We start from the raw sequence: 25,901 nt of genomic DNA, 5'->3' as shown, positions 1-25,901 counted from the left end.
CCAGGAGCCCCACAATGGTTGTCCAACAGCTTTTGATACCTCTACTCCAGCCTGAAGCAGCCAAAATGCATTTCTGTTGATAATAAACCCATCTGACCTTTAATCACACCATCTCTAGTGAAAATACAGAGGCAGCATGTCCATACACATCCTCTACACCCATTCATACATGAGGAAAAGGAGCAACAGCTTTTTATTGATAATAATCACACAAGATGTTGTTTGGACAGAGGAAGAAGTTTCCCATCGTGCCAACCAGCAGCTCTGGGATGGCCAGGACATGTTAGTGAGCTGCTGGTCTGCAAGTCAGGGCTAGGAAAGCAGACACTGGCCAGGGAGAATCAGGGTTTTGTGCAGCTCTACAACACCTGGAAGGAGGCAGGAAAGTGTGTATGAAGGCAAGATGTGGATGGATGGATGGATGGATACTTGTGTAACCCCTGTGCTCAGAGTGGTGTTGGCAGCAGAAGTCCTCCTCGCTCACCTTTCCCATCACATGGGATCTCTGCCAACATCTGACCTGATGCTGGCTTTTACCAAGCCAAAGCAGGTGCCTGGTGCCTGTCTGAACACCACCCAGGTCTTCTCTGCAGCAGAGACCATGGCAACATCACAGAGCTCATGTGGGGACAACCAAAGAGCTTCCCAAGGGCCTCCAAGAGGCTGCTGGTAAAAGAGAGGGGCACAGCTGATATGGCAGATCCCAGAGATGCCTCTTGGCCATAGAGACTAAAAACCAAACACTGGCATTTGAAGGGCAGTGTTTCAGAGAAGGAAGTTGATGGCTGCAGGGATGAAAGCCTGAGAAAAGCTGCATGGGCACTAGGAAAGGACCTGGGACTGGGAGGGGCTCAGTGGGATTAGAGTTGAATAAAAAGCCTGGAACTCACTCCCTTCACAAGGAGGAACACCAAGGGACAGGACGAAGAAGGGGCCTGAAGAACATTGCTGGATATGGTAACAGTAGCTAGGCAGGTAAGTAACAAATTAGCATGGGAAAAGCCAAGGGGACACACCAAAGCCAAGGGGCAGAGCTGGTGAAGTACTGACATCCCAGAAGAGCAAGTGAAGAGACAGAGCTGGCACGCAGCTGGAGTCATGCCGAGGACACAGCCTTGGGCAGTGCTACACAGGCAGGGAGAGATGTGGGAGGCAGCTTGGCAGAGGGAGAAAGCCTTTCTCTATCGCATCAGCAAGTTCCCTTCCCACCCAGAGCGGAGCAAGTGCCCTCTCTGCCCTCTGTGCCGGCAGCCTCCACAGCTGCCATCCTCAGAGATTGCTGAGCCGTGGTCCTGTTCCTTTAGCTGAGCATCTCCCATGGTCCATGACTGTCATTCTTTTCCCTTGAAAGCCTAGAGACCATAATTTGTAGCTCAGCTGGCTTTAGCTGCTGCACAAATGACCCCCAGCCCAGCAAGACGTCCCACCCATCAGTCATCGCCACCTCAGCGTGGCAGCTATCACCGTTACACATCAGCTGCAGGACGCCAGACAATCCCTGCTCCAGCCTGTTCACATCCTTGGGAGCACTAGGAGTCAGGTAGCCACCTCCTCCTTGTGACAGCCCTGGCTCAGCCACTTCCCTTCTCTGGGGACCACCACTATGGGCAGGAGCCAGCCAGTGTGGAAACCTGCCCTCTCCTGAGCCAGCAGCTCCCACGTGCAGGCAGAGGAATACCTTGGAGAAGGGAGGCAAGCACCACGGCTGCAGACACAACTGGTTTAAATTGCATCAGCAAACCCTAAGCAACTAATGGCAGGGAGGAAAAGGAGCAGGAACAGGGCACTGGGAGAGAAAAAGGGGTGCAGCAGGCAAAGGGAGCCATTTACTCCTTTCCCTAAGCAGAAGGAGCTGCAGCTGCGGTGACCTCACCAGCTGCATCCCACTCCTGGAGCATCTCTTGTTCTGTATCAGGACCACCACCATGCCTTGTTTTGTGCTTTAAGCCTTAAAGTCCCTAAATCAGTTATCTCAGCCCCAGAGACCTCCAACCCCTCCACACCCACAAACCTTTCCACATGCTTCCCAAGAAGCCAGGCAAGAGCCCATGCCAACTGCAAACAGGGACTGGAGACAGAGCCTCGCACCACCATCCTGGAGCTCTGGTCTGCAACAGCACTGTCACTCCCACCCCTCATTATCCCTGCCCATCCCAACAACTGCAGCAGGAGAGATACACTTGTCCCTGGGAAATGTCATCCTGCAAAGCCTCCATGATCCCAGAGATCGCAGCTCCTCAAACACAACCTGGAAAAGGCAAGGCGTTGGGATGTTGTCAAAAAGTAGTAAACCAAATGCCAGGATCCGTGACCACCTCTGCTGCATCTTTGGCCAAGGGAAGCAGAGCTTAAGAAAAAGCCTAAACACAGGAGCACCCAAAGCTGGATAAAAAACGGTCCAGGAAGGGGAAATCACGGAGATGCTGGCCTGATCACCAGCTGGAAAACTCAGCTCTGAAAGGAAAGCAGACCAATGAGGAAAGCATCCATGGGAATAGCGCACCAATGGTTTTCAGCAGTCTCACCTAACCCTACTCTTCGTCCCACTGGTAACCCAGCCTGCTCCAAGATGGTAAAGCCAGGCAGAGGCAGCCTCCCCTCTCAGCTCTGCTTGCCTCTCCTCCCGCTGTTGGAATAATGCACTATGGCAATTTTTTGCTCTGTTTAGTGAGTGCCAGGGCTGCCAGCACTCAAAAGGCTCAGGGCCTGGATGTGCTCCCTCTGAGCATGCCCTGGGCACTTCACCCACAATGGAAAATAGCTTTTGGATTATTAACAAGATTAGGGGATTCATTCCCCCTGCTACCTACAGTCTCAAGCACCCCAAAACTCAGTACCAGTAATCCCAAGTGTGGGTCCAACAAAGCCCTTGGCCAGATCCCAAGTCCTCCCGCTGTTCATGAGTAAACCCCAAAAATCCAAGGAGCCGGACTGGTGAATTCAGGTGTGCATAGAGAGGCATGAGGCACTCCACTGCAGAAAGCTGCTGGCTGCAGCAGCGACTTCCCTCGGAGGATAGCTCCAGGAATGGGCCATTTGGCACCTCCAAAGGGTGATTTCACTGCTTCTAGAAAAAGGGTCAGCAGCACAGACCCCATTCCCAGCATTTGGCTGTTGCGAGGACAGCTCGGGAATGAGCACAGCAGAGCAGTGGAGACCTGGCTAAGTTTAACCCCCATGAAGTCGAAACCTGATGCACCCCATGACTGAGCACCAGCATTCAAAACCCAGAAAACCCACCCTTTATCACCAATCCTTGGCTTTTAAAGAGACAGGCCATTATCAGTAGGATTGGGCAGGAGTCCTGGTGTCCATAAGGAGCCGTGCTCCCCAGCACAAGGAACACAGCAAGACAGCAGTTTATCCAAGTTAGTTTCTCTCCCTGAGAAATGACATTAAAGGGGGCGAGGGGACTGGACAGAAGCCTGTCCTGCCTCCTTGCCCCACACAGACCCTGATCACATCTCACCCAGAGGCAAGGAGCCCTCCAGGGCCCCGCTGCAGATACTGAATCTGCCAAGAAGCTGAAGAGAGATGCAAGGCACGGGCAGCAGCAGGCAGTGATTTATGGAGCTGACGTGCCTTCCCAGGTCACACATCGATAGGAGCCTCACCTCCTCCGCGGGCCAGCAGCCAGGCCGATTATCTGTCATATGCTGCAGGGTGCAGTGCCAACAGCCAAGCGCAGATCACCCAGCTTGTTTGCAAAAATAATAATAATAATAAATAAAACCCTGCAGATCCAGGTGACTGGCTTTTGCTCAAGCCCGTGCTTGCCGGTGGTAGGTGATCAAGCACAGCAGCCTGCAAGAAAGCATGTAATGCCTGGAGGCTGACCCTCGCAGGAGCTCCTGGAAAGCACAATGGCAGCTGGCAGCAGGAGCAGTGCTCATGGGAGCAGCTCTGCAGCTGCCTGGCATCTGCCCATGGGTGTTCTCCCACCTCGACTCACCCCAAATTCAGCCCTAGGGTTGTCACAGTGTTACAGGCATCAGGAGAGAGCTGGCTGCTCCATGAATCCTGACACTGGTGCAGAGCTGAGAAAGCAGGAAAACAGCCTGTGCAAAGAGGTTTCTCACCGGGCTGCGTGCACAAGCCACGTGCCTTTTACAATTAGCCCCTACTGACAAAAGCACTTTTTTTGAAAAAAATCGATTTTAGGAAATCAATTTTTCAGAAATTTTGATTTAATATGGTATTTCCTCCAAAGCCCTTTTCCTCTGGCAGACCTGAGGGATAAGCTAAGAACCACCTGCACTCAAGTCACTGAGCTGAATCACGGCAGCCTGAAGGACACGAGCTTCTGGAGCTGGCGGCTGCCAACACTGCATTAACCTTTTTTTCCCCTTCCTTCTGTTTTACTGAGTAATCCCCAGATGCAGCCACTCGGCAGCAAGATGCCATTCAATATTCCTCTGAGCCTTTCCTCCCTCTGGGATCAACAATGGAAAAAGGTTTGTGGTTCTTGTATGACAGTCCTGTAATGAGAATCCCATAAATTCCAAACTGTATTTCATCAGGAGTTTTAAGAGAGAAACCAAATTTCACAGGAGAGAAACTCTAGCTGTGTGTTGAGACCTTGAGAAATCAAATTTTTGTTCTCTCAGATTCTGCCAAATGCCTTGGAGGATGACAACTTTCAAAGGAAGGGATATTCAGAGATCCTCCAAAAGATGTACAACACCTGAAACTCCTTACCTAATCACCAAAGAAAATACAGCCCAAAACAGTGACCCAACCCTGTGTTTTTACAGGAATAAACAAACCTGGAAGAGCCAAACAGTCATGTCTGAGAGCAAAGCAGCAAAGATGTGGCAGACGGGTGAGCGTGACCACAAAAAAGCTTTACTCTCATTTTTTAGCCCACTTTGGCCCCATCAGCTGCATGTTGAGCTCATGTAGACAAGAAACACTGTCCCACACGACAGATAGCTCCTCAGAGAGGTGAGACTTCATCCAGATGGAATTTAAGGAACATATTCTCACCTATGACTTCAAACCACCTGAGACACCTGGAACCCCTGATTCTGTAATCCAGAACCTGAATGTTTTTAGGCCTCAGATACATCACGGAAGGCCACACACATGCATGAGCCATCCACTGCTCCACAGCTATGGCAAGAAGCCTACAGTGCCAGCCAAAACTGACACCAAGAAGGACTGGAGGTGATAATCTGGGAACCAAAATGAAACCCTGGGGTAGTGAGCCGGGCTCCATCCCAGCCGAGTTTGCGTGCCAGAATTTTAAGAAGGGGGTTGTTTGTTGATAGCTTAAAGGATTTATGGGAAGGATTAACCATGGCTTTGCTGATGAGGGAACTGGTGGCAAACTCAGAGCAAACCCATGAGCATGAGGAGAAGCTGGAAGAGGACAGGGAAAGGGCGGATGAGCATATGACAGCAAAAACAACAGGGACCGTTTGTTTTGCACTGTGAACTCAACCTGGAGCAGCTCCTCCCAGCATTAACAACCTTGGTTTGGTGCCCACCAAACGCGGGACAGCCAGCTCTGGAGACCTGCCATCACAGCACTGGATCGTTGGGGTAACTGGAGGTGCCCAGAAGCCATACAAGTGAGAACATTGCAGGCCTCAGCCATGAGGGAAGGCGCCCAAAAAGAAGAGAGTGCAGAAGACCTGGAGAAGAAGGACATGGTGGTGGCAGTCCTGCTCTGGAGGTGGGAGAGGAGGGAAGTCCTGCTGTGAGCAGCAGGCATCAAGGAACTGCAGATCTGCAGCACGGGTTGCTTCAGGAAAGCTTCATGTTGTAGCTTAAGAACTCCATTAAGTGCCTACTGAAACAGGCTTATACTCAAGTGACTAACACAGAAAAAAGCAGGAAGGGAGACACAGATCTGCTGCAGACTGGCAGAGGAATACAAACCTGCAGGGGTTTGCTCCACAAGGCATGGCACGCTGGTTACCAGGAACACACACAGACAGATCCATGGACTTGTCTGGTGAGCTGGAGCCCAGCAACAAAGACATGCTCCAGCTGGGAACAGCTAATCCACCCTCTCAACCCAGTGCAGCTGCTCAGCAAACAAGCACGGTCCCCTTAAGAGAAAGCACAATCAGCACAGATTTAGCTGGAAGAGGGTGGGGATATCGCTGAGCTCCAAGCCATGGTCTGAACCTTATCTGCTGCTTTAATACCTATCAGTGTTGATACAGATTAAAGGATTAGTCAGGATTACTGCAGGCAACCCCCCCTCGCCCCAGGCAGTGAGGATGGGCTTGGGTGCGGTGCAATTCCAGTCTTCCCCTTCAACCACAGCCATTGTGGCTGCACTCTTGAGGAGAAGAAGCCTGAGAAACACCTGATGAGAGGCTCTCCATGAGCGATGGCAGCCACAAAACAGATGCGAGGGAGTGAGACTAGGCTCCCAGGGAGAAAACAAAGACTCACCAGCCAGAATCCAAGTGGGAGTCAGGTTTGTTGTCCCTCCGGTTGCCTACCAACACAGCAAGCCTTCACGGACCAGCACTGCTACCAGAAGAAACCATCCCACCACAATCCACCCATGGCTGTTTATTCCTGCTGTGGTCCAAAGCCCTCTCTTCCTAACACAGGCATTTGTGGACTGTCGGGAAACTGCCTGGTTCAAACCTGCTTTCGATGTCACTCAGCACAGCTTTTAATTGGATCATGTCCCTGACCCAATTCCCCACATGGTTGCACAAACCCTTGAGCATTGATGTGGGAAGGGGTGGCAAGAGCAGGCAGGATACCTCCTGGGAGAGCAGCAAAGCTCCAATGACTGCAAAAGGAGGCAGGAAGGCTCCTGTGCCCATGTTTAGGCTGAACACACACCTGTGAGGAAGCTCTCCTCTGAGATCTCCTATCTTCCAAGAGATCATCACCAAATACCAGCTGTGTCCAGAGAGGTTGGTCCTGAAACCTGGCTGGGCTGAAAGTGGTTCAGGACAATGGCAAGGCAAAGGTCCCACAACAGAACAATCCCCCAGCTCTGCCTCCCATCACCAAGTATTCTGCTCCATTCTTCAGGCAGGAGCCATTAAGCAGGAGACCATGGCTGTCATCTTCTGGACAGCAGGACCTCACATCCCAGCCTGTCATCCAGGAGAGACACTCTCAAAAGACAAGGGTGGAAGAAAACACCTTTTGCCCAGGTGAAGAGCGCCCAAAGAAGTTGTGTCTGCCCCATCTGAGGTCAGGCTGGACAGGGCTGGAAGCAATCTGGTCTAGAGGAAGGTGTCCCAGCCTGTGGCACAGGGTGGGATGAGGCGAATTTAAAAGACCCTTCCAACCCAAACCAGCCTGTGAGTTTATAAAACACTAAGACGGAGCCAAACCTGGCTCCTCCAGCTCTCTTGCTTCTCGCACCAGGAAACGGAAGGGGACAGCAGAGACACTGTCAGCAACAAGAAGACAGGCAATGTTGAGGCAAAGACCTGCAGAGGACATCACTGATCTGAAATGGCCACCTGCCAGAGCCAAACTTAGCTTACAGAACCACAAAAAAATTGGGTTGGAGGAGACCTTAAAGCTCATCTAGTTCCAAACCCCTGCCATGGACAGGGACACCTTCCAACTTCTCCTGGTATAACATTCACATCCATATGCCAACATCCCATATCCTGCAGTGATTCAGGGATGAAACTTTGGATCAAGCCTCAAGCCATTACCCCTCTCCATATCCCCACTCCCCCAAACCATCTCCTCTGCAAGGTGAAGCCCAGGCAGCTGCTTCAGCCATTAGTTTCTTCCCACTAAAACACTATCAGGCTACACATGGCTCAGGAAGGAATGTGGAGCCTTGGCCACAAAAATTACACCCAGATAAAAGAATCCTTTAAAAGAATCCTGCAGAGAAGATCTGAGTAAGAGAGAAGACCAAAACTTTCACCAAACTGGCAACACTTCACTCAAAAGCACACACAGTAAAATCACCTCACCATAAGAAACAAGCTGAAGACCTGTAGTGTTGGACATTCAAAAGATACTAAAAAAGTGTAACTCTGCTGAGATGTTAGCTTTGGTCCCATAAAAGCAAGCAGGGTTCCATAAAAGCAAGCTGCACTGGGCACTCGGGGGCCAACAGCAGTAAATCTGACACTGGAAAAGCATGCCAGCCCAATGCCCAGACAGGGTGATTAAACCCCTACAAATTCTTGGCCCAGACGGAAGAGCGGCTACTTTCAGCCTCATTGGGTCACAAGCCAGCTGGAGCCCTTCAGTGAGTCTCCAGAGCCAGGGCCCCATCCTGCACCATGACTCCAGGCAGGAGCCAGAACAGCTCCCAGCCAGCACAGATGCATTCAGCCATCCTGGGAATTTGAGGAGCTCCACAGGCAGAGACACCAAGGTGGGTTTTCATTATGAATTCTGATGGTGCTCTACAGAGTTGCTGTTTCTCAACCCAAGAGAAATCCCTGAGTAGGAACGCTGTCCCAATAACACTATCTCCTCCAAGTTTATATCATAACTGTTTATGGAGTCAAGCCTACCAGGAGTTGGACTTGATGATCCTTGTGGGTTGCTTCCAACTCAGGATATTCAATGGATCATGACTTCAGTCATCTGCTCACTACTGTGATTCCCAGGTGGGACACAGAAGCCGCTAGCCAAGAGCCTTCAGAGAAAGTCCTCCTGTGAGCCTGCTTTTAACAGTGCCTTGTTAAGTGTGAACTGAATTGAACTGGACTAGAGCAGCCAGACCCAGGGACTTTGGGAAAGGGATGGGGCAACATTCAGCCCACAGAAGTGTGTTAAGCTTCCTCCAGCAGCTCTAACTCTGCCCCTTCGGAAGCAGATGGCATCCAAACCATATTTTGCTTCAGGGCCACGCAAGTTTGGAGAACACATGCTGTGTATACCTATATATCTCATCAAGGAAGAAGTTCAGCTCCCTGTCACTGCACAAGTTGTCAAACAAAGTCACAGCATACAGACATGTGATTTTTTGCAAAAACACTGCCAGAAGGAGAATGACAAAGGGGGCAGTGTTAAGGCTGCTGTGCTCTGCTGAGCTTGGCACCTCCCAGGTGCTGAGAGCCAAACTATTCCAATGCGGCACCAACCTACTTTCAGATGGATCTTCATACAAAACCTCACAGATTATCTGTATCACACTGCCACCATCACATCCTCAACACCCAAAGCTACAGCAGCTATCACCCTTGCTACATCAGCTCGTCACAGGAGATGACAACCCATCCATGAGCAATCCTTTGTGGGGTGTGAGGAAGATGGATGTGTGCATCAGCAGTGTTCCCATCAGTCTGACCACACTGCATGCAGATCTCTCCTCTCAGGAATTCAGACACCTCAGCCACAAACTCCCGAAACTGCCCTGACTGCTATTAGATCTCCTTAGGCAGCACGTGACAAATTCAAACACTCTTGTGGAAAATTTATAGTCCTCCAACCCCCCATCAGGAACAACAATCTGGAGCATTCAGGGCTTCCTAGGACGGTTCTTTGTGCTCACCCACAAATTGTTTTACAAGATGAAGTCCCAAGAGCGGTACTTAGTCTCAAGCAAAGATTATTTTTGGCAGTTTTATCAGAACAGTTCTCACTCCCTTAATCTCTCCTTGGATGAAAGCACGTTCAGGAAAACAGTCCAGATGCTGGAGTATCAAGAAAACAAAAAGCTGTGGTACAACGCCGTCTTGAAGAGCCCTTTACAAATAAACACAACCTGGGGGGAGGTTCTGCTCAGCAATGCCAGGCCCACGCTCATAAACCAGAACTACATGCTCCCCTCCCCAGGAATCAGAAAACAAAAGCTGGTTTGGGTTACCCAGCTGCAGGACAGACGTGCAAGAACTGCTCTTGAAACTTTCCTGCCCCTAAATGGTCAAGCTACTCATACCACTCCAAGGATTTTTAATCAAATATTCAAAAATAACAATTTATAAAAGGAGTTACAGCCGAGCCAAGAAACTTGGGCTAAGAAGATGTTATGGGAAACTCGCCATCAGCTCTAAGTGAGGATCTGGAGAGCTGATGAAATCTCCCATCACAGCAACAGGTTTGTCCACTCCTCACACATCTTAGTTTGAAACCAGACATCATCCACAAGGGCTTTGAACCTCACAGCAGCATTTCTCACTCCCAACAACACTCACCAGCAACAGCTCAGCAACACTGAATCAAAGACCAGTTTGGATTGGAAAGGATCTTCAAACTCATCTCTTTCCAATCCCCTGCCATGGGCAAGGACACCTTCCACCAGACCAGGTTGCTCCAATCCCCATCCAACCTGGCCTGGAACACGCCCAGGGACGATGCAGCCACATCTTCTCTAGGAAACTTGTGCCAGGACCTCCCCACCCTCACAGGAAACAATTTCTTCCCAATATCCCATCTAACCCTGCCCTCTGGCAGTGGGAAGCCATTTCCCCCTGTCCTCGCACTCTAGGCCCTTGTCCCCAATCCCTCTCCAGCTCTTTTGGAACCCCTTTAGGCACTCAAAGGGGCTCTAAGGTCTCCCTGGAGCCTTCTCTTCTCCAGGTGAACACCCCAAGTCCTCCCAGCCTGGCTCCAGAGCATGTTCATGGCATTCTCGGTACTCATTCCAGCATCTTCTGATGTTGGACCTCCAGACTGGAGGGAGCTTTGCAGGTGGGGTATCACCTGAGCAGAGCAAAGTCCCCTCCCTCCACTTGCCACATCCCCTCCTCTGGATGCAGCCCAAGTTGGCTTTCTAGGCTACAAGCAGACATTGCCAGGTCACATCCAATTTGTCACCCACCAGTATCCCCAGGCCCTTCCCTCATGGCTGTGTTCAATCTGTTCTCCACCCAGCCTGTGTTTGTGCTAGGGATGGCCCCAGCCCAGGGGCAGGACCTTGTACTTGGCCTTGCTGAACTTCATGAAGTTCACACAGACCCACCTCTCCAGCCTGCCAAAATCGACCTCTTGAAGAAATCCAACCATACTAAAGACTCTCTCAAACTCCAGGCCACTATTAGTAAAAATTACACCATATCCTCCTCCTGAACCATGCTGGCCATCTCCAGCAGGTCTGGGATGACTTTCATCATCCACTCCCAGAGGACTCAGGCTCATTTCCAGCTGACAAGTCTCCAGCATATTGAAGAAAGCTTATTTTCCCCCTCCCCTCCCAGCCAGGGAGGGTAGGAATGCTAATGGCATCCCATTAAAACAGCCAAAAGAAACCCAACCCACCCAAGCCAAGGCCCTGTCTTTGCCCTTCCCATTCATTGGCAATCTCAGCGTGAAGCGCGGCTGTCAGAAGATTTCTTGGGTTTCCTTAAGTTCTTCTGCCAAGTTCTGATTAAAATCCTCCTAAGTGGTTTTCTCTTTATTCCATTTCCTAGAACTGAGAAGCAAAGCGGATCTGAGAGCAGCTCTGAGTGCTGGAGCTAACAGCCCCCAACACAGCCAAGCCATCCAAGTCTCCCACATCAGCTCATTAGGATTAATGGGAAATTGAAAGCAATGCTCCTTCCATCTCCCATAGCAGACCATCGGCTCCCAGAGGAGACTGGGTTTTAATGGCCTCACTCACTGGCAGGAGGCTGGGATTGCTCAGCCAACAGGGGCTGCCAAGGCACCTCACCAGGTGCTGCTTCAGTGTCATGTCTGAAACAGGTCAACCAGGAAAGAACGTTCCCAAAGGCTTTTGGGTAACACACAACAGTGGAGCAGGGGGTAAGGAGTAAAGCACCACACTGTAACACATCTCCTTGCCCAAAACCATCCAATTTACTCCAGCCTCTCACCCCTACTTGACATGTTCTGGTTCATGATGGTGACTTCAGAAGAGACAACAACCTCTCATCACAGGCTCCTTGTGCTACCGGCTTAAGATCTGCACCAGATTGGATCCCCCTCTTTGCCCAGAAAAATCTGTCTGCTTTGGTGGCCTGTAGGATGAGACCATTGGTTTCTTGTCCAGAAACAACAGGCAACAGGCACCTACAAGTCTAGTTGCTCTTGTTCCTTGTAGCCAAAGGCTGGAGGCCATTGGGACACCACAAAGATGGCTCCTGTCCTCCCAGCCAAGAGTAGCTGAGAAGAGCCCCTTGGCTGTGGGAAGGCGTTTGGTCCCGGGGCTCACTGAGAGCAGTGTACAGGGGTGGTGCAAGGGAACCCCAAAACAGCCTCTGGTCATACAAGAAAAACCAGAACCAGATGTATTGTTGCCCTCTCTGCTGTGTTTTCCTCCCTTGCAGGGCCCCAAATGGGGAACTGCTCCTGCCAGAGTCAAGGCATTACTGATGAGTATATAGCCTTAAAATCCCAACACTGCCACTTTTTAATGCCATGAACCTCCTAATGGTCCCTGGGGGAACTGGAAGACACCGACCCTACTGAGAGACCACGTGAATAGGACACATGCTGGTCCAAGCTACTACTGAGAGGGATCTATCATAAGGGAACACGAAGAGCTCCTGTTTTCTTGGTCTGGAGGAAGCAGCAGGGGGGAGCACAGGCCATGAGCCCCTGTAAAGCAGGGAGTTTTCCCGGGATATGGCTCTTCCACAAGCCAGGCAATGATCTGGCAAAGCCATGGCATATTTGGGCACATTTGGGTGTGGTTTCACATGCAACCTTGGCTTTTTGTATGCAAGATCCAGACCCAGCCCGAGAGCTGAACCACCTGCTCTCCCCGCTACCAAGGGGCATTGACTCTTCCTCCAGGTCCAGGCAGCTCTGCTCACGGCCATAGGGGTTTGACCAAAAGGCTGGTTTCCTTCAAAGGCCATTCACCATTCAGCCCCTCCAGGTCCCTCGCCCTACCCACAAAGCAGAGCATTAATAACCAGCCTATGCAACCATAAAACACTAATGCCCAAAGAGTTATTGCAGTTTGAAATGTTAATGCTGAGCAAAGAAAGAAACCTTCCTGTCAGCAAACCAGGTCCATGATACATAGACACAGTCACCTTCCTCCCCTCCCTCCAAGCCACAGAACAGTAAACAGCTCTGGAAACTCCAAAACCTTGCTCTGTGTATAAGGCACCCCGTAGATCAGTGGTCCCACCTGGGGAAGGAGAGGCTTTGCCAGCAGGAGACAGCTCTGCTCGATGACTTTGTCACCACCTCAGAGAGCTGCCTGGTGCCCAGCCATCCTCTTCTTTCTGCCTTGGAAAGCAATTTCCCCTGGACTCTGACCACACAGAGCCCAGACCCAGTGCTCTCCTGCTCTCCCAAGCCTCCCTTAGCCATTTGATTCCCGGAACTTGGCTCCAACTTCCATAGATTCATAAATGCTCAAGAAGATCTCCACTGGTTGGACCTCTAGTCCAGTCATTAACGGAGTGCCACCACGCTCGCCACCAAATCCCAGGTGCCACATCCACACATTTTTCGAACACTTCCAGGGATGGTGATTCCACCATTTCCTCGGGCAGCCTGTTCCAATGCCTCACCACCCTTTCAGTGAACCCTTTCTTTGTTCCCTTCTCCTTGCAAAGGGGCACCCATTCTTTACACCACAGTGGGTTAAGAGGGACACAGAAGTGCAGACCTGGGGCTTGGTGTTCCACTGGGGAAGGCGGGTCAGGATCCCAAGCTGGCAGGGCAGCACCAGCTGGAAATACTTGCTTGGAGCTGGTGCAGTCACAGTAGCCATGGCTCTCGGTGTGCACCGTGTCTGGTGTGGACCACATGGACATCACGGCCTCTCCTCTGCACCGCAACGATGATGGAGCATCCCAGCTGCAGTGGTAGCAGTGGTTTTTGGGATGGCCTTCCCTTTCAGACAACAGACCCCAAGACTCCACTTGCCACCATCCACGGACGACCCACTGGGTGGGTGCAACTCTCCCTCCTCCAGTCCAGCCTGAACACAGGACCAAGACCCAGCTCCAGGGTCCTTGTTCTGAGGGCTGATCGTAGGATGGTGACCACCAGCCACATGGCATGCAGTTGACTCCAGAACATGCCACAGCCATCTGTTTACCAGATGAGAGGGCCATTCCCAGCACGGGAGGCAGCATACCTGCACCCCAGCAAGTGGAGAGAGGGGTGGGGAAACAAGCAGGGGGAGTCTGGGAACTGCGTTTGTTCGCATAGTACCTGGGGAAAATATCACAACACTGCATTTCCACAGCTAACTGGGGGAGTGAGCGAGCTTCCTGGAATGAAATTACTTTCTGGCTTGGGGAAAAAAAAAGAAAAACACAGTGCCATAACCACAGGATTTGTAGCTGCAACAGTGCCTTCTCTACCCAGAGCACTCTCGTGCTCCCCCCAGCAAACCCTATGCTTAAGCCTAACTGGAGCAGCCAATCCATGCAGAGGACAGGGGAAACTGAGACATACAGGCTGCAGCACTTGCATTAAGGGAGAGCAGCCCATGGGGGATCTCTTACTCCCTCAGCACCAGACAAAATCCAGTTTTGAGCTTTATCACATCCCATCTTCTCACCAAAACATAGTGACCTCCACATCCCAACCAGAATTTCAGTTCAGGCCTGCAGAGCAGGCATGCTCTCCACACTATTCATCACAACACATTCCAAGGCATCCCAAGTGAATAAGGGTCAGACAGTATTTTAAAGTAAATCTAGATACCAAGTTTTAAAGCCACTTGAGTGCCAAGGACAGGAAAAGTCAGCAGATGTGAGTACCATCACCGCACCATACAAAAGATCCATGGTAGCATCTTCCTGCAAAGGGATTTACCCTGCCCACAGAACACTGGGATGGAGCTGGCACCATTCAGCTGGCAAGGCTGGGGGCACAGGAGGAGGAGGAATGGGAAGCACATGCACCCTGTGCTTTGCTGGGTTGAGCAGAGCTTGCCAAAGCTACTGTGAGCCCCTAAAACCTTTACACCATAGCATGGTCCCAGCAAAGCCCCCATCCCCAGCCCCAGATGCCACCACCACAGGTACCACCAGCACTGCTATGCCCGCCTCTCCAGCCCCATGCCATCACCAGTTGCCCATGCACCATTTATCCCAACTCACCCATCCATGCCAGCCCACAACCTGAGCTCACCCCAGAAAACCCTGAGCACATTTATTTACATCAGATCAGTTCCCTGATCTGGTCCGTGGGCAGGAATGAGTAACAGGGACAGGAATATCTCGAGCAGATGTTGTCACCAAATACAACATATCGTCAGGCTGCTGGTGGCTTTAAATCATTCCGGAGCCCGGCAGTTGCTTCCCAGCCCTGGGCTGCTCTCCCAGCTGCTGCTCAACAGCTCCGAGCCCTGGGATGGCTCCTCTGGCACCCAACGAGCACTCAAGCTCCAGGCACTGATCACCACGAGACAGGAATGTCACAAAACCACCCCAAAAAGTCTACAGCAATCACCACTCCCTTTTCTCCTCCCCACCTTCAGCTCTGGGGATTTAAGTGCCCTCTTGCTCAACACATCTCCAGGGCACACAAGGATTCATTGAAAAGATGGATTTTACAGCTCCAGCCCAAAGCATCCTTGAGAGTAGCAGCAGAGCAGTGCAGCACTGTGAAAGCAGTGGCACAGAAGATGTCGTGCCTGCAGAAAACAGGCCTTTGTAAAGGCAGTGAATCCCCAACCAAGCAGCCTTTAAAAGCATAGGAGGGGAAATGCAGGCAGCCTGTGCTCTGTTGCCCTTTCCCGTGGCCTCCCTGGCTGCCGGGTGGAGAAGCAGCTTTGCTCATTAGCGGGTTATTCCTGGCACACTCCCCCTGCATCAGCTCCCCGGCAGGGCTGCGGGAGCAGCTCGCTGGGTTTTGAAGCCTTCAGGGTTGCACAGTGCTCCAGAGGAGCAAATCTTCCTTTAAAGAAATCTCCCTCGGCAGATAAATGGTGCTGGGTAACTGGGGTCATTAGGCTAATGAGCAGCTACCGCCAGCCTGGAAGCAAAGCAAAAAAACACCACAGTGTCTACCAGAGCCCGTTAGCCTCAAAATCTGACCCATCTCCAGCAGTTGCCCTTGCTCTCAAGGGAGGAATCGGGTCCATGAGTCAGCAGGATCAATCACCCGCCGGCCCAGCCATCAAAATCTCTCACCAAAGCACTGGGGGAGCAGAATTGCAGGTCTCTGGCACTAAGGAAGCTGAGAAGGGGCTGTTCCTCCTCCATCCCCCCTATCAGCCCCTTCATTACCACGGTGTCATTCCGCTCTCACGCTTCAGGAACGGGGAGGTTTTTTTTCTCTTCTTTCCCAACGCTGCTCCATTTCCTACCACCATGTCCTTGACGGGGAGCCACATGTTCTGCTGTCCATTCTGGTGGAGACCGGGGCCATGTTTCAGCGTGACAGCCAATTCACTGAGCTACAGCAATGCTGATGGGTGGGGCATCAAAGCGAACTCAGCCTTTTAGTCCTTCCTAACACTGCCATCTGGGAAAGCAACCAGGGAGAGACGTGATTTTCCCTTTGTAAAGCCTTCAGAGGTGGGATCAGCTGGAACTCCCAGCCTGCTACATCCAGTGGTTATAAAAGAAAGCCCACATATAAATAACCTCTCAGCAGGAGCCAAAACTCCAGCGCTAACCCCATGGTTTGAAGTGAACGAGGCCAATTTCCTCCTTTGTAGCTCTTGACACATGTTGGCTGCGTGCCCCCTTCTTGCCTTGTTCCTAGAGCAGAAGGCTCTGGGCGGCGGAGCCGGGAACAATAAGGAAACGAGTGGTGTCATTCCCAAGGACTCCCAACACAGCTCTGTCAGCAGCTCTGGAGGCTGCCAATTCCAGCATGGTTGGAGAAAAAGAACCACAGCGAGAGGATCAGGCCAGAGCTGGTAGCTGCCTGCATGCCCCTGCCACCACCCTCAGCTGCCCATGTCACGCTGCCTGCCATTCCCCAGAAAGAAACAAGCCCTCCAGAGCAAAGGCTGGGAAACAACTTCTCCCCAGGGTTTTGAGCATGAACAGGTCCCTACCCAAGCACTGGGCTTCCCACACGCCCAGAAAATCCCTGGGGAAAACGAAGCACAGGGTGAATACCAGCTCGAAAGCCAGCTTTGGAGGGGCTGTAAAACAGCAACTGTTTTCAGCAAAACAGCTCCACTGGGAGTTTCTCCACCCAAACTCTGGCCCCAAGACAAGGAACCCCACACCAAAATCCCAGTCAAAATCCCAAGCACATCTTCAAAGCACAAGGCTGGGACCACCCCCAATATCTCATCCTGGTTCTCCCCCAAATCAAGAAACGTTCTTAAGAGTGTCTGTGGCCATCTCCTGTTGGGCTTGGTCCCAGGAGAGGGACTGGGAGATCTCACCTCTTCAAGCTGGAGTCACACAGGAATCCCACACCTCAATCCCTGCCACTGCATGCAGAACCAAGCTTCAGCCCTTCCCCCAACAATGGAAAAATGGCTAAAAGGCAACCATGCTTTCACTCCAGGTAAAGGATTAATGGTGCAGGACATGTGGCACCTAGGGGTCCATCCTACATCCCACTGAGGCCGGAGGACCAGCACTGGAGGCATCACACAGGTCTGCATCCCTGGATTGGGGCAAGAAGATCCACAAAGGTGACACCCAGGCCACCCTGGAAACTGCTGGATAAGCCAGCAGCAGCAGGGACAGTGCACAGATGTATTTTTTGGGTGTATTTCTTTTTTGGCAGCTGCCACTGGTGTGGTGTCACCACCCCACTGCTTCCATTGCCACTTGACCCCAAGCACTCCCTCTGCTGCCACGCTGTCCTCCCACAGAACCACAAGGGCATTTTCACACCAGTTTTGGCATGAACACACTGCAGTGGCCCCCATCTTACAACAGCCCCTCTCTATCAGGTCACCCATAGCACGGATGTCTGCTCTGAGCACGTACAGGGCAGCACCACACTGTGTCTAGGGAGAAATTCAGGAGAAAAAAAAATGCACCGGTGGCTTCCACCCCCTCTCCCGCAGAGGGACACGGTTGAATCCACCCTCCTGGCTGCCCAAAACCGCAGCGCACGTGACCCCGAGAGGCTTTTCAGAAGAGCCGAGTCTCCAGCGGCTTCTGTTTGCCTTTCCCTTGTCTGCAACAGCATCACATCTGGACGCTCGTCAGAAGAGAAGGGAAAAAAAAAAAACAAAAAAAAACCCTCCCTCCTCCCGCTGAACAACCTCTCAATCAAAACAAAGCCGGAGCGGCAGCCAAGAGCTGGGAGGCTCTTTTGTTTAATGCTTAACATCCCCCGGCTGGGCCAGCACGCCCCAGAGTGCCGGGAGCGGGTGCAGGGGCCCGGCGTGGGCAGTGCGGTGGGTGCAGGGCTGGGGAGGAAGCGGCCAACTCAGCCACCAGCCCCAAGGCCAGCTCGGCCACACAACGGCGGCTGGTGGGGCAAAATCAGCGCTGCTCCTCTGTGCACGGCCATTTTGCTGAGCTCGGCTGCTCACTGAGAGCTGCCATTCCCTTCCAGCACCGGTGTCCCTGCAAAGCAAAGCAAACTAAACCTCAACTCAGCCCCAGCCATCCCTAGTGACACAGGGACTGATCCAGCCACTGGTTACCATGCTCATGGATCCACCAGCACAAGCTCTTTTCTCTCCCTGCCGCAAGTACTTTAAGCTCCTACTGCTGCCCCTCCAAATAGTTTTTGGGGCTCCAAGGACCTACCCAGGCACTGACCACAGCCAAAGGCAAACCTTCTCGAGGTGCTCAGCCCATCCCAGAGACCCTTGAAAGTCTCAGCAGGGTTATCACCAGCAGATTTTATCAAGATCAACCCCATCCCTGGAGGAGTTATCACCTGTGTCCCAACACACTGATGGCATCACGTTTGAGGCAAGCACTTAGCAAGCCAGGACACAGCCAAGATCCACACCAAGAAAAAGGATATTTGGGATATTCAGCCTCAGAGGCTTCACCCCAGGAAGCAGCAAATCAGAGCCATGGGGTCCCACTGGCAAAACATCCCATGGAGCCCAAGGGCCACGGCCACAGGCTCCATCACTGCTGTGTCAGATGTGGGAGCAAGGGTGAACTCGCCTGTGGACTGAGCCATGGAGCACCAGCTGACACGGAAAAGCGTCTGGCAAAACCCAAAGCAAAGCTCCTTCCTACACCCAACAAGGACTCGATGGCTGCCAAATCCTACAGCAAGATACTGGAAGAACACAAAAGCAGAAGTAGAGACAAGTGGGGTGAGCTGGTTGAGGCAAGAGCTGGCTGTGGCATTGAAGCACCTCATCAAGGAAAAATACTCCCTGCTAAAGTGCTCCTTATTCCAGCCATGGAGATACAACAGAGCCTCCTGGCTGGTGGCTAGCCCAGCTCAGCACACATCTCTTCTGTCTGACCTCCGGGGAGGTCACCCACCCCAGGCTTCAGCAGTGGAGGAACAGACAGTCACCCTTTCTTCATCCACAGATGGAGACCAGCTTCCCTGCCCGAAACGGAAGCAGGAGCAGTACAGGGTTAAGCAAAGGACAAGCTGACGGAGACCAAAGGTTGGGCTGAGTCACACTCTGGCTGTTCCTGTTTCAGTCTGAGCAAGTTTCTCGTTTCCCAAGCAGGGTTTGTCCGCAGGCCAGAATGAACCTGCCACCTTAATCCTCTCTATACACTGCCTGGAGGAGTTGCCCTCCCTCCCACAGCCAGCACATACCTCTGCTCTTGGCTTGTCCTTTGGACTCCACACGCAGTTTTTGGGACATCGCTGCAGCTTTCGGGAGACAGGACAAGCACAACACCACCTCCCGCATTGCACCCCACTGGTCCTCCACCCTGCCCCAGGCATCCACCCAGCCTCAGTCTCTTCCTCAAGACACAAAACTGCTTTCCCACCCCTTACCATGCAGACACCTTTCTTCTCCTCGCCCACGGCTTTCCCTACCCCGCAAAGGAAACCATCCAGCTGCCCCCAGGAGGCTGATGAAACACAGACAATGCCTCCTCCTAAGTGACACATGTTCCTGCAGATCCAGACATCAAATCCCTTCTCAAAACAGGGATCAGCCCTCCAGACTAAGCTTTCACCGAGGGGGTAATGCTTGAATCTGGACAAGTAAAATGGCAGAACCATCCTCACTGGTGTGAGCACAGAGAAGATAGAATCATTTGGGTTGGAAGTGACCTTAAAGCCCATCTTTTTCCACCATGGTTAGGGAGACCCTACACTATCCCAGGTTGCTTCAAGCCCTGTCCAGCCTGACCTGGAACACTTCCAGGGATGGGGCAGCCACAGCTCCTCAGAGCAACCTGTGTCAGGGCCTCACCACCCTCACAGGAAAGTGTTTCTTCTCAATAGCTCATCTAACCCTGTCTTCTGCAAGTGGGAAGCCATTCCCCCATGTCCTGGCACTCCTTGTCCCAAGTCCCTCTCCAGCTCTTCTGGAGCCCCTTTAGACATTGGAAGGGGCCCTGAGCTCCCCCTGGAGCCTTGTCTTGTCCAGGTGACCACCCCCAGCTCTCCCAGCCTGGCTCCAGAGCAGAGGTGCTCCAGCTCTCGGAGCATCTCCATGGCCCCCTCTGGACTCTCCACAGTTCCCTGTGCTTCTCATGTTGTGACCCCATGGCTGGAGGCAGCTCTGCAGGTGCAGTCTCCCCTGGGCAGGGCAGAGGGGAAAATCCCCCCTAAATGCCCTGCTGCCAACATGGGGGAACAAGCCCAGGACACAGAGGGGTTTCCAGGTGCCACCACAAACAACCAGGGTGTGTAGAGCTTCTCATCCACCAACACCATTGGTATCCCCAACTACAAAGAGTTTCTGCAGCTGTATCAATGAAAGAAATAAATCTTTAATAGTAACAATACAGAAAAGTCGTGCAGGGTACGATCCGAGGTCCAGCCAGCTCCAGCGCTGGCTGTCACAGCAGCCAGCACAGATGGCTACAAGGGAACGTAACAGCCAAGCATGTTGAGGTATTTCCCAAAACCAATTCCCAAGCTTCTGTCCTTCTCATGCTTTTCCAAGCCAAAACACATTGCCCTGTACACCCCCTGATGAGTTTCTCCTCCACAAACCCACCCAGGTGCCTCAAAGGTGTGGAATTCCAGCATCCACAGCTTTTAGAGGCAGTATTGCAGTCCATCATGCAAAAGAGCACCTGCTGCTCTTCCTGGTTTCATTCACTTTGGTTCCAGTGCCAGAACAGACAAAGGAAAAAGATGTCTCCACACTGCTCCTAAATTTTACAGGCTTCAGTCACCTGCCTCAGGAATCTTCATCTTAAGCAGAGGAAGCACCAACCTATTTAGCAGCTCTTGTCCCAGAGGCATCCCATGGCTGAGTATCCCCATCACCCTTTTTTCCCCTACATGCTCCCCAACAAACCTCTGGTCTCAGCACCTCTCCCAACACACATTGTCCTCCCCACCCATCCCAGTGCCCACATCGTGATCCCCACACCAAAGCAGAAATCTTCCTAGGGAACCTCTGGCTGAAAACATGGTGTCCATTGCTTCTTATACTCTCTTGACAGCCACTCTCCTGACTCCCTGGCACATGTTGATGGCAATAGGGCCAAGCTGACCCGAACACACACGCTTGTGATGCTCACAGACACATGGCTTCACAGGCAGACACCAGCAACACCCCACGTGCAGCTGGCATGGAGGAAAGCAGACCTCCACATGCTCAAAGCCTTCCACATCTGAACCAGAAATCACACCAGCCACTGTAACTGCTCAGAAACCAGTGAAGAGTACTGAGAAATGGCCATGTCCAGACACAGCGGCACAGCCACCCAGAGCCCAGCACCACCCAGATGGACAGGCGGCCGCTCACCCCCTTGGCCACCTGCCACTGGGAGGGCTTTTTGTGCCCCTGATGACCTGGAAGAGCAGCTTGGCCAGCTCAGCATCACTGCCATGTGTTAGTAGAGGAGTGACACATTAAACATCACCCACAGCCACCCACCAGCCCTGGATCACCACCACAAGCGGGACAGAGCCCATATACCATCAGCAGATCCAGGCAGTGACTCCTGTCAGCCCTGCTTCTTGTGCTCAGCCACATGCCCATGCAGACCCCACATCCATTAACATGTTAAGGGATCCTTCTCTGCACATGATGCAACTGGAGAGAAATAAATTCCTTCAGGAGCTGCATGGAGCCTTGACACACAAGGTGAAGCCAGCAGGATACAGAGCCCAACACGGACTCTTTGTCCTCTCCTTGGGAGATGTCGCAGACAAAGCACCAGGACATCACCTTGACTTCAGAGTGACAGAGACCAAAGAGGCCTGGAGCCATTTGGCACAGCCAAAATGCTGGGGAAAACCAAATCTCAGAGGGTACAGCAGGATGGTACCCAGAGCTCAGTGTCTGCAGGTGATTTGCTAACACATGGGTTCCCAGAAGCCAGGCTTGACCAGTGTCATTCCACTGCCATGTCCAGCCATCAGCACATCACACGGCCAAACTACCCTCACACCAAAACCAGGAGGCACTAACCACACGTCAGTACTGGCCCCAGCAGTACATGACACTCAGTCCCCCGCCCTTGTCACCCATGATGCCATGTCACAGCAATGCCATGTGAGCAGCAGCAATGGCACCCATGCCCCAACAGCTCTTACCTTCTCGGACTTCACCTTTTTCAGCTGCCGGCACTCACTTTCTCCATCTTCCAGCTCCGACTTTACTCCCAAGGGATTGAGCGCAGCTCCCGTGTCAATAGCTATACTCCCAAGCTGCTCAGCAGCAGCAGGCTCTGTCCCCTGGCCCCCATCATACTGTCCCACCCTCACTGCCAGGGCCAGGGGCTGCAGCACGCTGGGCTCCTTCTCTGCCGCAGCCCCTGCACTCTCACTCCTTTCCTTCTTGCTTTTGGATGAGCCACCCTCCTTCTCCTTCTTGGAGCCAGCCACACTGCGAGACGCCTTGGCCGACTTCTCCGAGCTCTTCGGGGTAACGGTGGGCACCAAACCACCTGAGTTCGCACCATCCCCAGAGCGTCCTTGAACCTCCTTCTTGCTACCAGCTCCCTCACTGGGAGTGAACAGGGAGGACCCTGGGGTCGGCTTCCCACTGTCCTTGCCAGTCTTGCTCCTTTTCGACTTTGATTTGCCCTCCTTGCCTTGCGGGCCTGGCACTGGGCTCACAAACTTGATGTTATCCGGTAGCGTTGCCACTGCGTTGGGTGCCGGGAGCCCCACCTCCTTGGAGCCCGACATTTCCAATTTCTGCTGATCCTTCTCCAAATCAGCGTCCAGGTCAATGATGAGATTCCCTACACCAATGTCCCACTCATCCCCACTGTCATACGTCTCAACCGGGTTCGCATCAATTCCTTTCCCTCCGGAAGCTCCGCTGCTCAAGGACATCTTAGAGTTAACGTCCCCTCACGGTTCAAGGCTCTTCCCTGCCTCTACGCCCTGGGGGTCACCTACGTCCTTGGGGGGCTTTCAGTAGTCGGGGTCTGCCCAGGTGACGGCATCGCTGCTGGAAGGGAGAGCAAAGAGAACAGGGTTACACACAAAGAGCCATGGCGAAGCAGATCATTGACAGCCACACCTGCAGGCAGGAGAGATCTGGGCAGAGTGAAAACCCCAACCTCCCAAATCCCCCTTGCAGCACCCCTCTGCCACCCCCTGGGCTGGGGCTGCTCCACAGCCGCCCCCACAGCAGCGGCCATCTGGCACCAGTCCTCGATCAATACCAGCCCTGGCAGGTCACGGCTCTCGGCTCCAACAAGACATTACTCACACATTTCCCCGCTCACCATTTCCCTCTGAATTATCGAGCGCTGCCCCTGGGAGGGAGGATTGATTCCTCTCCTGCCAATGCCACCCAGAGGGAGGGCTCCTCTCCACGCCAGCCTCGCTGCGAGGGACAAGAGCTGCTCACCAGGGAAGTCAAGCGCCTTGGTGGGAAATAAATCCCTGGCTTCAGAGTGCCTCTGACACTTCGGACATGTCAGAGCAGTCACCAAAGGCCAAATCGCAGTGGGAAGCACAAGAGTTCCCATCCCACACCTCCAGGCAGAGCAACACAGTATCCAGATTTGGAGTGTTTACCGCCATCCCCTCTGGCCATGAGAAGCTCCCAATGGGAAACAGAGACACAATTGTGTAAGTACCCAGTCTTAACTGGGAAGAGGGGGCTCAGCCCTCCCTGCCCACGCCACAGCCGACCCCGGTGAGCCCAAAATATCTCTTCCCTACTTCCCAGCCTCTCCCCCAGGGAGGGAAACAAAAAAGACACCCACGCGCAACCTGACACAGCACCCGAGTCACGGCAATTACCCTGACGAGACATAATTAACACATGTAACAGCTTCTTCCCAGCACCGCCCAGCAAGGCCACCTGCTCTCCAGAATCCTTAAGAGATCCTTGACCACCCATTTGAATGAGGCTTCTCTCCAGCAGCACTGTCCTCCCCTTCCCCGACAAGCTGCAGGCCTGCCTGCTCCTGGTACTATTTACAAGTGACACTTCAAAAACAGGTGACTTAAAGAGAAATGAGAAGTAAAAATAATTTAAAAAAAAAAAAAAAATCCCCCACACCACACACACACTAATTTCTTCAAACCCCAGCAGGCAGGAGCCTGGAAAGCAGCTTCACGGTGCATTTCCAGAGATGCAAACACTGTAAAAATGCCAGGGATTCTTTCATCAGCCAGGCTGCCGCAGCCAGACCATTTTCCATCTGCTCCCCACAGCATCCTCGGCTCTGTACAGCTAATAATCCGCTCTCTGACAGGTCATTACAGAGATTTTTAACCCCATGAGCTGGGGGCCTTGCGTGCAAGCTGGAAATGAAAAGCACTGACCTCTCATTTCAGCAGCAGGGAAAGTGCCGAATCAGGAGATCACTTTGTGCACCAGAGTCGCTAACAGCTTCCCAAAGCTGACCTGCGTGTTTCTACGGCCGCCTCCTCCTCCCCTTCCTACTCCTGCCCCAGCACCTGCTCCCCAGTTCCAAGCTGGTGTGTCCAACCCCATCGACCTCCTCTCCAGAGCCTCTCCAAATCACTGATGGGGCCAGCAATTGGCAGTGACCACCTCATCCCTGCGTGACACTCTTCGTGCCACGGATACACAGCAATTCCTTTGTGCAGGTGGGCAAAGCCGGTAATGAGCTGGATGAACCAGATTTTTGGCTGATACCAGTGCCTTGCCAGCCCTAAGGTGAGGTATGGAATCCAGGAACAATCTCAATGAACTGGTGGACCACTGATGACCACCACAGGAACAACCCATAGGAACTGACAGCAGAGGATCAAGTTCAGTCTCCAAATGCAAGAGTTGCTGACCCAAAGTTGGAGCAGGCAAAGAGCCATGGCGAGCTTGGGTCAGAGGGAAAAGCAGACAAGGATCTGACCTTGCAGTGAGACGAAAACGACAATCTGCAGGGTTGTACTGCAACATGCATAGCATCACTGGTTCCATGCAACACCTGCATGACGCCAGATTGGCCGGCTCTCCACTCCCACCACAGAATTCACCTTGCTGCTCCAAACGTGCACATACACACGCACACACATCTCCATAAGTATTATTTATACATGTGGAGTAAGGAGACCAGATGAGCGGGACTTGCATCTGAAACTCTGCAAATAGCAGCAGCTTTTGCCAATTCCTACCACAACAAAAGGAAGAAGGAGCCCAGAAGTCCGCTGGGTCCCCAGCAATTAGAGAGCCAGGAACAATCAAAGGGTTAGAAAACAAGAGGAGCAAAACCCCTCACCCTACGGAGGAGGTGCCGAGGGAGCCCAGGCTCTGCTAATGCAGACAGAAGGGAACCACAAACAGGACGGACAGGAACATGCTGGATTGGTAAGAGCAGGGGAAAGGCACGTTGTGACGAGAGTGAGGCAGAGAACTCAAGACGTGCCACCACAGGAAGAGGGACTGTGGCAGGGATCAGCCCTTTCCAAAGCAGAGCTGAAGGATGGGACCCTGGAATGTGATCTGGGGGAATCTCCTAAATATGCTCCATTGCATGTGCCTCTAAAGCATTTTCCACAGCTTTTTCCCTCCCCAAAACTCCCATCCCAGTTCCCCATTTCTCTACTCCACTACTGCAGGCTCAGCCTCTGCACCCAGAGGAGCATTAGGAGTTCCTCTCCGAAGC

The 25,901-nt window shown here is 52.5% G+C and overlaps 1 protein-coding gene across 3 annotated transcripts in view; it reads right to left on the bottom strand.

Annotated features, from left to right (window-relative positions):
* The window catches only part of ZNF609 (zinc finger protein 609), a 63,571-nt gene that overhangs the window by 26,562 nt on the left and 11,108 nt on the right, over positions 1 to 25,901 (bottom strand). Inside the window, exons 1-2 of one of the 3 annotated variants that reach the window (XM_040077148.2) lie at positions 23,672 to 23,820; positions 22,402 to 23,266 (exon numbers count right to left, since the gene is read on the bottom strand). In XM_040077148.2, coding sequence (XP_039933082.1) covers positions 22,402 to 23,148 — 747 coding nt within the window. In that variant the 5' untranslated portion in view covers positions 23,149 to 23,266; positions 23,672 to 23,820. Of the gene's footprint in view, positions 1 to 22,401; positions 23,267 to 23,671; positions 23,821 to 25,901 lie in introns of those variants that run through there. The other 2 variants (XM_040077147.1, XM_040077146.1) reach the window with 2 other exon arrangements.

This window comes from Hirundo rustica, chromosome 13, assembly GCF_015227805.2.
Source record: "Hirundo rustica isolate bHirRus1 chromosome 13, bHirRus1.pri.v3, whole genome shotgun sequence".
Taxonomy (NCBI): domain Eukaryota; kingdom Metazoa; phylum Chordata; class Aves; order Passeriformes; family Hirundinidae; genus Hirundo; species Hirundo rustica.
This window is presented reverse-complemented; position numbering and strand designations above follow the sequence as displayed.